The 12025-nt window shown below is 48.9% G+C and overlaps 1 protein-coding gene across 2 annotated transcripts in view; it reads left to right on the top strand.

Annotated features, from left to right (window-relative positions):
- Window positions 1-5956: 5956 nt before the first annotated feature.
- MTHFS (methenyltetrahydrofolate synthetase) overlaps window positions 5957-12025 on the top strand; it is a 28890-nt gene continuing 22821 nt past the window's right edge. Inside the window, exon 1 of one of the 2 annotated variants that reach the window (XM_029066102.2) lies at window positions 5957-6080. In XM_029066102.2, the coding sequence (XP_028921935.1) occupies window positions 5973-6080 (108 nt within the window). In that variant the 5' untranslated portion in view covers window positions 5957-5972. Of the gene's footprint in view, window positions 6081-6321; window positions 6372-12025 lie in introns of those variants that run through there. The other variant, XM_029066104.2, reaches the window with a different exon arrangement.

Below are 12025 nucleotides of genomic sequence, written 5' to 3'. Positions count from 1 at the left end.
GAGTCAAAGGACCTGGGTTCTAATTCCGATGTCTGCCGAGTGACCTTGGACAAGTCACTGCACTTCTCTGAGCCTCAGTTTCTTCGCTTGTAAAATGGGTATTAAAACAGTGAGCCCCATGTGGGACAGGGACTGTGTCCAACCTGACTACCTTGTATTCACCCCAGTGCTTAGAACAGTGCGTGGCACAGAGTAAGCGCTTAACAAATACCACAATCATTGTTACTGTGATTATTTGTTAACCACTTATTCTTTGCCAAAGACAGGAGGTAGATTCAAGATAATCACTCAGGCAGTCTCTGTCCAAGATGGGGCTATCATTCATTCATTCAATAGTATTTATTCATTCATTCAATAGTATTTATTAAGCGCTTACTATGTGCAGAGCACTGTACTAAGCGCTTGGAATGTACAAATTGGTAACAGATAGAGACAGTCCCTGTCCCCTGACAGACTTACACTCTAATCGGGGGAGACGGACAGACAAAAACAATAGCAATAAATAGAATCAAGGGGATGAACATCTCATTAAAACAATAGCAAATAAATAGAATCAAGGTGATGTACATCTCATTAACAAAATAAATAGGGTAATGAAAACATATACAGTTGAGCGGACGAGTACAGTGCTGAGGGGAGGGGAAGGGATGGGGGGGAGCAGAGGGAAAGGGGGGAAAAGAGGGCTTAGCTGAGTGGGGGGAGGGGGAGCAGAGGGAGCAGAGGGAAAAGGGGGAGCTCAGTCTGGGCTATCAGTCGAAGGGGGAGGGAGAGCAAGTATTTAATTCCCATTTTATAGGTGAGGAAACTGAGGCACGGAGAAGCTAAGTAACCTGCCCAAGGTTACCCAGCTTGAAAGTCATAGGGGCAGGGTGAGAACCCAGATTCCCTGATTCCCAGTCCTGTGCTCTTTTCACTAGGCCACCCTGCTACTTCTTTTATGGTATTTGTTAAGGGCTTACCATGTGCCAGGCACTGTTCTAAGCGCTGGGATAGATACAAAGTAATCAGGTGGGACACAATCCATGTCCCTCATGGGGCTCATAGGCTTAACCCCCATTTTAGAGATGAAATGGAGGTATAGAGACATTAAGTGACATGTCCAAGGTCATACCGCACACGAGTGGCAGGGTCAGGATTAGAACCCAGATCTGTCAATCAATTGCATTTGTCAGTCACTCGTATTTACTGAGTGCTTACTGTGTGCAGAGCACTTGGGAGACGACAAAATAACAATGTAACGGACATATTCCTTGCCCACAACGAGCTTACAGTCTAGAGTCCTTCTGACTTCCAGGCCTGTGCTCTATCCATTAGGCCACGTTGCTAATTCTCTTAGGCAGCAATCTGTCAATCCATCAATCAATGGTATTTATTGAGCACTTTCTATGTGCTAAGCACTTGGGAGTGTGTGATATAACAGAATTAGTGGACATGTTCCCTGCCCCGGGTGGGAAATGGAAGGACCCAGCCAATCTCTCAATCCAAAGAGGGACATCATTTCATGGGAAAATAGGGGGTGCAAACAGTCTCGGCAGCCTGGCCAAGTGGCTGGAGCACAGGCCTGGGAATCAGAAGGTCACGGGTTCTCAGCCTGGCTCTGACGCTTCTCTGCTGTGTGACCTTGGGCAGGTCACTTCACTTCTCTGTGCCTCAGTCACCTCATCTATAAAATGGGGATTGAGACCGTGAGCCCCTCATGGGAAAGGGACCGTGTCCAACTCGATTTGCTTGTATCCACCCCAGTGCTTGGCACATAGTAAGTGCTTAACAGATACCGCCGCCATTATTATTATTATCACCACAAAGAGCAATGTGGTGCTCAGTCAGCAGGGAAGTGATGAAGCAGCGAGGCTCAGTGGGAAGAGCAGGGGCTTGGGAGTCAGAGGTTGTGGGTTCTAATCCCAGCTCTGCCACTCATCAGCTGCGTGACTTTGGGCAAGTCACTTAACTTCTCTGTGCCTCAGTTACCTCATCTGTAGAATGGGGATTAAGACTGAGAGCCCCACGTGGGACAAGTTAATTACCTTGCATCTACCCAGTGCTTAGAACAGCGATTGGCACATAGTGAACGCTCAACAAATATCATCATCATAGTAAGCGCTGAGCAAATACCAATATCATTATTATTATGATCAATCAATCAATTGTATTTATTGAGCGCTTACCAGGTGCAGAGCACTGTATTAAATGCTTGGGAGAGGACAATCCAACAGAATTAGTGGACATGAAGCAGCGTGGCATAGTGGATAGAGCACCAGCCCGGGAGTTAGATGGTCATGGATTCTAATTTTGGCTCCACCACTTGTCTGCTGTGTGACCTAGGGCAAGCCACTTAACTTTTCTGTGCCTCAGTTAGCTAATCTGTAAAATGGGGATTAAGACTTTGAGCCCCACCTGGGACAATCTGATTACCTCCTATCAACCTCGGCACTTAGAACAGTCGAATTGTACTTCCGGACTGCTTAGTACAGTGCTCTGCGCACAGTAAGCGCTCAATAAATACGATTGAATGAGTGAATGAACAGTGCCTGGCACATAGTAAGCCCTTAACAAATAAATACATTAATTATTAACCACAGGGATTACCGTAACAATCTACTGCCCTAATTTAGTTCAAAACACTGTGGGACTGGGGTCCTAGGCCTGAGTTTCCCAAATCCTTTGCCCCATTCCCTTTCTCACCAAAGGTCACCTTCCTTTGGGATGAGTCAGGGACAGAGTTGTACCCTGCCAGATTCCACAGCATAGGGGCAAGAAGGATGCCATGTCCCAGAGGGCACATGCCCCTTGGGGAGGGTTGGATGGTGCCATCTGTCACTTGGTTTTTTTTTCTGGTGAGTCTGAGACCCTTCCTGCCTCCACTCCGGGCAGGAACACCTGCTCAGAAGATCGATCAGGTAACATCGGGACGCTGCCGAGGAAAGCTTGCCGAACGGGCGTAGGTGTCCGTTTGCATAGAATGCCCACCCGTCCTTAGTTTAGGGTCCAAACTTCCAGCACGGAAGGGGAGGCCGATGCGATCTGATATCGTGACAAACCGACCGGTACAGGCCAAAGTGGGCGGTGACTAAGCTCACTCAGACTGACCTGCCCCAAACTTCCCCTCTTCTTTCAGCACCACGTTCAATCGATCCAGGATATTTATCGAGCGCTTACTATTTGCAGAGTCACTGTTTAATAGCACTGGGGAGAGAAGGGAAGCAGCATGGCCTAGTGGATAGAGTCCGGGCCTGGGAGTGGGGAAGGTCATGGATTCTCATCCCGGCTCCGCCACCTGTCTGCTGTGGGACCTTGGGCAAGTCGCTTAACTTCTCTGTGCCCCGGTTACCTCATCTGAAAAATGGAGATTAAGACTGTGAGGCCCGTGTGGGACAGGGACTGAGTCCAACCCAATTTGCTTGTATCCACCCCAGCGCTTAGTACAGTGCCTGGCACATAGTAAGTGCTTAACCAATACCGTAATTATTATTATTGTTATTACTGTTAAATACAACAGAATTGGAGAACATGTTCCCTGCCCATGACGAGCCTACGGTCTAGAGAGGGAAACAATCAATCAGTGGTAGTTATTGAGCACTTACTGTGTGCAGAGCATTGGAGTAAGCCTTGGGTGAGTCCTATACGGTAGAGTTAGCAGACTGGTTCCCTGCCCATAACAAGCTTACAATCTAGAACAGTCACAAACTCTTCTTCCCTGCTTGAATCCGAGTCAGTTGATGGCTCCCCTGTTTAGCAGGAGTTCTAAGGGAGGATCTAAATACGACTGAATGAAGGAGTCAGGGACCCCCTGGGGATCTAGCCCCTCCTGGATCCTGAGAAAAACCACTGCACCTTCTTCCAGATCCTCCCCACCGGGAGACGCTGCCGGGAAAAGTGGGAGAGTTGAAGAGGGGGCAAGAGGAGGGAGAACTCCTTATCATCAGCTCTTTCCCTCTCTCTATCCACTTCCTTCTTCTAAATCCCCACTTGCATCTTCCATTCCTCCAGATTTTACCTTCTCACTTTGCCCCTCTCCTGTGCCTCCAGCTTCCCTTTCCCTTCAAGCCCCTCGCACTCCGGCCCTCCCTGTCTTCAAAACCCATCTGAAATCCCACTTCTTCCGGGAGGCCTTCCCCCATGAATTTTTCTCTTCCCCATTTCACAACTTCCCTATCAGTCCCTTACTTTTGCAACTATTTAGCACTTTTATACTCGCTAGTTCTTATTGCTTTTGTACACATTTTGTACACTCTAGTATTTGAGCACTTTCTCCTATTTGTAACAGTGCTTTGTCTCTCCTTTTAGACTATAAGCTCCTCGTGGGCAGGAATTTTGGGGGTTTTTTTCTATTGTGTCCCCTCAACTGCTTGAGAAAGGGCTCTGCATATAGTAGGCCCTCAGTAAATGCTATCGATTGATGGATTGCTCTAGTTTTACACTGTTTCATGTCTATCTTCCGAATGGGGGTAGGCCTGTGCTCTTTCCACTAGGCCACGTGGCTTCTCATGTCTACGTAGTCGATTATGCTCTCCTAAGTGCTCTGCTCAAAGTAAGGGCTCAACAATTACATCTGACTCATTGATTTGCTCCTCCCATCTCTACAAGCGTTTGGCATAGACCCCGGCTGCAGGGAAATACATGGGCACCCAAGGTGTATTTACACAAATCAAACCCAATCCCCTCAAATAGTACTGAAATCAAAATACGTCAATCAGTACACCCCAACCTGGAAGTGGGATGGCCCAGTCAGGGTTGGGCCTGTTGTGAGGAGGAAGTTCTAGACTCTGAGCCCGTTGTAGGATAGGGATTGTCTCTATCTGTTGCCCAGTTGGACTTTCCAAGCGCTTAGTACAGTAAGACTGAATGAATAAACGAAGGAGGGGAGGCTTCCTGGAAGAGATGGGATTTCGGGAGGGCCCAGATGGGGAAGGCAGCGGTTTGGCTAGTTGTGAGGAGGAAGTTCTAGACTGTGAGCCTGTTGTTGGGTAGGGATTGTCTCTATCTGTTGCCGAACTGTACTTTCTAAGTGCTTAGTACAGTGCTGTGCACCCGGTGAGCACTCAATCAATACGACTGAATGAATAAATGAAAGAGGGGAGGCTCCCTGGACGAGATGGGATTTCGGGAGGGCCCAGAAGATGGGGAAGGCAGCAGTTTGGCCAGTTGTGAGGAGGAAGTTCTAGACTGTGAGCTCCCTGTTGGGTAGGGATCGGCTCTATCTGTTGCCATATTGTACTTTCTAAGTGCTTATTATAGTGCTCTGCACACCGTAAGCCCTCAATCAATACGACCGAATGAATAAATGAAGGAGGGGAGGCTTCCTGGAAGAGATGGGATTTCGGAAGGGCCCAGAAGATGGGGAAGGCAGCGGTTGGGCCAGTTGTGAGGAAGAAGTGCTAGACTGTGAGCCTGTTGTTGGGTAGGGATTGTCTCTATCTGTTGCCGAACTGTACTTTCTAAGTGCTTAGTACAGTGCTGTGCACCCGGTGAGCGCTCAATCAAATCGACTGAATGAATAAATGAAGGAGGGGAGGCTTCCTGGAAGAGACGGGATTTCGGGAGGGCCCAGAAGATGGGGGAGGCAGCGGTTGGGTCGGTTGTGAGGAGGAAGTTCCGGGTGGAAAGGTGTGTGGGTGGTGAGACAGACGAGTGGTTCATTCATATTTACTGAGCGCTTACTATGTGCAGAGCACCGTGCTAAGCGCTTGGGACGTCCAACGGGGCACCAGATAGAGCCCATCCCTGCCCAACAACAGACTGCTTGTTTTGTTCCCTCTTGCTTTGCTGTCTGCCTCCCCCGTTTGGACTGTGAGCCCGTTATTGGGCAGGGATGGTCTCTATCTGGTGCCCCATGGTCCATTCCAAGCGCTCAGTACAGTGCTGCGCACATAGTAAGCGCTCCATCAATACGACTGAATGAATGAGGGCAGAGCAGGCCGGGCCTGAGGGCGGTAGCTCCCCACACGGCCGGGGGCGGGGCCGCGCACCCCAACATGGCGGCGGGCTCCGCCAAGCGGGCCCTGCGGGCCGAGCTGAAGCAGCGGCTGCGGGCGCTGAGCGCGGAGGAGCGGCTCCGCCAATCGCGGCTGCTGACCGAGAAGGTGAGCGTGCCCAGGCCGGGGCGGCCCGCGGAGGGACCGGGGCCTCCTGGCAGGCGACCGCCATTCGCTCGCCGGGCGCGCGCTCCCGCCCTCCCTCAGCGGGGGCGGCCGCCATTACCCCCCGGGGGCGCGCACGCTCCCGCCCCTTCCCCCCGGGCGTGGGCGGCCGCTCCTGCCTCCGGGCGCGCGCGCGCCCTTGCGTCATCACGCTCCCGCCGGGCGTGCGCGCTCCCGCCGGCCTCGGCCTCCAGCGGGCCAGGGCACTAATGGCGCCCGAGGGAAACCCTTGAGGTACCATCTGATAATAGTGTTGGTATTTGTTAAGCGCTTGCTATGTGCCGAGCACTCCCTCAGTCGTATTTATTGAGCGCTCACTATATGCAGGACACTGTACTAAGCCCTTAGAATGTAAAGTTCGGCAACAGATGGAGGCAATCCCTGCCCAACGACGGGCTCACAGTCTAAATGGGGGAGACAGAAAACAAAACAAGGCATCAATAGCATCAGGATAAATAGAATCATAGATATATATACCCATCATTAACAACATAAATAGAGTAACAGATAATCTATACAAATATGCACAGTGCTGTGGGGAGGGGAAGGGGGAAGAGCAGAGGGTGGGGGGGAATGGGGAGGGGAGGAGGAGCAGAGGCTGGGGTAGATAAAGGGTAATCAGATTGTAATAAATAATGTTGGTATTTGTTAAGAGCTATGTGCAGAGCACTGTTCTAAGAGCAGGGGTAGAAACAGGGTAATCAGGTTGTCCCACGTGAGGCTCACAGTCTCAAACCCCATTTTCCAGATGAGGTAACAGGCACAGAGAAGTGAAGTGACTTGCCCACGGTCACACAGCTGACAAGTGGCAGGGCCGGGAGTCGAACCCATGACCTCTGACTCCGAAGCCCAGGCTCTTTCCACTGAGCCACGCTGCTTCCCAATAGAACCACAAAGGTCATGAACGACAGCATTACTAATCAGGCGGCTGGTCAGTCAGTCAATTGTAGTTCTTGAGCGCTTACTGTGTGCAGAGCACTGTACTAAGCACTTGGGATAGTACAGTACAACAGTAAACCGACACATTCCCTTTCCACAACAAGCTTACAGTCTAGAGGGGGGAGACTTTTTATCTCCTATAAGGCAGTTGAGTTTACTGTCCAGAGATGAAGCTTAATCCTTTTTAAACCTGCCTATATAACTAATCTCGGCCCATATGGCAAGACCTACAGTCTTTCAAACTTTTAGACCCGTATTCGTTCTGTTCACGTGAGCCGCCAAGTATATTCTAACATGGGGGGAGATTCTGCCAGCATCTGCAAAGGTTTTTCAGTACCATGACTCAGGACCCACTGACTCTAAGCAAGTGGAATTCCAGTGCGGCACCTGACCCCAGGGTCTCGAGGGATGTCATTCCCACCAAATGTGATGTGATTGCCACAGGCAGAATATAGAAAAAACATCCAAATCAATGTTTCCCACTAACTTTTTGCTGTGACTGCATATATATCCATCACATATATTAGTAGCTACATTGTTTCCATTAAAGATGTGGAATCCCTGCTCCCTTAAAGCTTTATCGCTCAAAGAGCTGGGCAAATGTGGACAAGGGGAAGAGGAGGAAGAAGATGAGATAGACAGACAGTGGGAAGCCAGTCATTATCACCAGCGACTGCCTTTTTTATGGTATATGTTAAGCACTTACCTTGTGCCGGGCACTGTATTCGTCCATTCAGTCATTCAGTTGTATTTATTAAGCACTTACTGTTTGCAGAACACTGTACTAAGCGCTTGGGAAAGTACAATACAGCAATAAAGAGTGACAATCCCTGCCCACAACAAGCTCACTGTCTAGAAGGGGGAGACAGACATCAATACAAATAAACAGATATCAATATAAATAAATAAAATTACAGATGTATACATAAGTGCTGTGGGGTGGGGAGAGCACACAGTAAGTGCTCAATAAATACAATTGAATGATTGAGAGGGGGGAAGAGCAAAGGGAGCAAGTCAGGGCGACCCAGGAGGGAGTGGGAGATGAGGAAAGGAGGGGCTTAGCCTGGGAAGGCCTCTTGGAGGAGATGTGCCTTCATTAAGGCTTTGAAGGGGGGAGAGTCATTGTCTGGTGGATTTGAGGAGGGAGGGCATTCCAGGCCAGAGATAGGATATGGGCCAGGGGTCAGAGGCAAGACAGGTGAGATCGAGGCATAGTGAGAAGGTTAGCACCAGAGGAGCGAAGTCTGCGGGCTGGGTTGAAGGAGAGAAGCGAGGTGATGGAGTGCTTTAACGCCATTTGTGAAGAGTTTTTGTTTGATCTGGAGGTGGATGGGCAATCACTAGAGATTTTGGAGGAGGGGGCTGACAAGTCCTGAATGTTTCTGTAGAAAGATGGTTCGGGCAGCGGAGCGAAGGATGGGCTGGAGTGGGGAGAGGCAGGAGGCAGGGAGGTCAGCAAGGAGGCTGATGCAGTAATCTAGGTGGTATAGGATGAGTGATTGTATTAACTGTATTGTACTAAGCACTGGGGTAGATACAAGCTAATCAGGTTGGACACAGTCCCTGTCCCACATGGGGCTCCAGTCTTAATCCCCATTTTCTAGATGAGGAAACCGAGGCACAGATAAATTAAATGACTTGTCCAAGGTCACACAGCAGACAAGTGACAGAGTCGGGATTAGAGCCCTGGTCTTTCTGACTCCAGGCCTTTGCTCTATCCACTAGCCCACAACAGAGATCTATACCAGGCTCGCTCTTGGAAACATCAGTAGATGCAGAAAATAGGTTTCTGTCCTCAAAAGGCTTACAATGTCATGAGTGAGACAGGAAGGCATAAATTGTCGACAAACAGTGGGGATAAGAGTTAAAGCAGACACATCTGCTAAAAACAAAAGTAGGCAAAAACTGGATGAATAAGTAAACTTTGGTATACACAAATATAAACTTGAAGGCTTAGGGTGGCCGATGTGGCACCATAACCAGGGAGATGTGGAAAATCTCCGGTGATTGCCTATCAACCTCCATATCAAGCAAAAACTCACTATTGTCTTCAAAGCTGTCCATCACCTGGCCCCCTCCTACCTCACCTCCCTTCTCTCCTTCCACATTCCAGCCCACACACTCCGCTCCTCTGCCGCCGCTAACCTCCTCACTGTGCCTCGTTCTCCCCTGGCCCACGTCCTACCTCTGGCCTAAATGCCCTCCCTCCTCAAATGCGCCAAACAAACACTTCCCCCCTTCAAAGCCCTAGTGAAGGGTTCACCTCCTCCAAGAGGCCTTTCCAGACTAAGCCCCCTTTTCCTCTGCTCTCCCTCCCCTTCCTGTCACCCCGACTCGCTCCCTTTGTTCTATCCCTCAGTTACCTCATCTGTAAAATGGGCATTAAGACTGTGAACCCCACGTGGGACAACCTGATTCCCCTGTGTCTACCCCAGCGCTTAGAACAGTGCTCTGCGCATAGTAAGCGCTTAACAAATACCAACATTATCCCTCTCCCCGCCCCACAGCACTTGTGTATATATGTACATAGCTATAATTCTGTTTATATTAATGCCTGTTTGTTTGTTCTGATGTGTATATATCTATAATTCTATTTATTTATATTGATGCCTGTTTACTTGTTTTGATGTCCATCTCCCCCCTTTTAGACTGTAAGCCTGGTGTGGGCAGGGATGGTCTCTATTTGTTGCTGAATTGTACTTTCCAAGTGCTTAGTAAAGTGCTCTGCCCACAGTAAGCGCTCAATAAATACAACTGAATGAATGAATAGGGAATACTAATGTATCCACTCTATCCTCTTGGAGGAGATGTGCCTTCAGGAAGACTTTGAAGAATGGGAAGAATGTCTGTCTGATATAAGGAGGGATGATATTGTAGGCCAGAGGCACGACGTAGGCGAGAGCTCGGCAGCAAGATAGATGAGATTAGAAGTCCAGTGAGAAGGCTGGCATTAGAGGAGCGAAGTGTGCGGGCAGGGATGTAGTAGGAGAGTAGTGAGGTGAGATAGAAGAGGCTGAGGTGATCGAATGCCTTAAAGCCAATGGTGAGGAATTTTTGTTTGTTGCAGAGGTGGATGGGCAACCACTAAAGGAGTGGGGAAACCACTCGGGAGAGTACAATATAACAATAAGCAGACACATTCCCTGCCCACAACGAGCGTACGGTATAGAGGGTGAGACATTCTCCTCATATGGTCTGCCCAGTGTAGTTGTGTTGCTGGACTTGAGTGGCGCTGAGCTGACCCACCCCAGGACCTCAGTGTGGGTAACCTTGACCTACCATTTGATGTTATGTATGGTTTGTGGAGACCGCTGGTGAAATTGCTCAAGAAGCTGGATGCTCTTTCTGGGACAGGCCACGTCTCCCAGCCTTGGACACCCCTACAGATCTGTAGGCCGAATCGTACATTCCAGGCGCTTTGTACAGTGCTCTGCACATAGTAAGCACTCAACAAATACTATTGAATGAATGAACTAGGTTGGAATCTGGTGTCCTTCACTCTGTCACCGGAAGCTACGTTCATTCCTTTATTACTGTCTCTTAAGCTCCGGACTCCAGCTTCCCAATTTTCTATGCTCGATTCCCTCTTTTTCCCCCATGGCCAGATCTTCCAAGAAGTAGAAGTTGGAGATTGGGTCCAACCCAATTTGCTTGTATTCACACCAGCGCTTAGTACAGTGCCTGTCACATAGTAAGTGCTTAACAAATACCGTAATTATTATTATTAAAATACCACAGTCATTATTATGAAGCAGAGAACAGAGAAACAGCGTGGCTCAGTGGATAGAGCATGGGCTTGGGAGTCAGAGGTCGTGGGTTCTAATTCCGACTCCGCCACTTGTCAGCTGTGTGACTTTGGGCACGTCACTTCACTTCTCTGTGCCTCAGTTACCTCATCTGGAAAATGGGAATTAAAACTGTGAGCCCCACATGGGACAACCTGTTTACCTCGTATCTACCAGTGCTTAGAACAATGCTTGGCACATAGTAAGCGCTTAAATACCAAATTATTTATTTATTCATTTTTATTAGTGGTTTCTGCTGCAGAGGATTCATGGCTTTAGATAGCACCCCTTAATTCTCTTTAGCCACCTCAGAATACCTACTGCTGCTCACTGGGAAACCAGGCAAGAGAGTATGGTTGTCTTAACTCAAACCATCCCCACAACTGGAAGAACAACTCATGTGCGTATTCTGGTGATGATGACTATATTAAGTGCTTACTCTGTGCCAAGCACTGTTCTAAGCCTAGGGGAGATTCAAGTTAATCAGGTTGGACACAGTTCCTGTCCCACATGGGGCTCACAGTCTAAATCTAAGTCTAATCTAAGTCTAAGTCTGTAGGCAGGGATTGTCTCTCTTTTGCTGAATTGTATTTCATTCATTCATTCAATAATATTTATTGAACGCTTACTATGTGCAGAGTACTGTACTAAGTGCTTGGAATGTACAATTCAGCAACAGATAGAGACAATCCCTGCCCAAGCACGGGCTCACAATGTAATCGGGGGAGACAAACGGCAGAGCAAAACAGAACAAAACAAAAACAAGACAACATTATCACGATAAATAGAATCAGGGGATGTACACCTCATCAACAAAATAAATAGGGTAATAAATAATATATACAAATGAGCACAGTGCTGAGGGGAAGGGAAGGGGGGAGGAGCAGAGGGTGGGGAGAAGAGGGGAGGGGGAGCAGAGAGAAAGGGGGCTCAGCTGAGGGGAGGGGAAGGGGGAAGAGGGAGGAGCATAGGGTGGAGGGAGAGCAGAGGGTAAAGGGAGGAGCTCAGTCTGGGAAGGCCTCTTGGAGGAGGTGAGCCCTCAGTAGGGCGAGCACATAGTACAGCGCTCTGCACACAGTAAGCACGCAATAAATACGATGGAATGAATGAACGAATAAGCTCCCCAGGATATCCGTCGTTAGAGCTTTGAATCTAACTTGAATC

Source organism: Ornithorhynchus anatinus, chromosome 5 (genome assembly GCF_004115215.2).
Source record: "Ornithorhynchus anatinus isolate Pmale09 chromosome 5, mOrnAna1.pri.v4, whole genome shotgun sequence".
Classification (NCBI taxonomy): domain Eukaryota; kingdom Metazoa; phylum Chordata; class Mammalia; order Monotremata; family Ornithorhynchidae; genus Ornithorhynchus; species Ornithorhynchus anatinus.
Note: the sequence above shows the minus strand (reverse complement) of the source record. Positions and strands in the feature narration are given on the sequence as shown.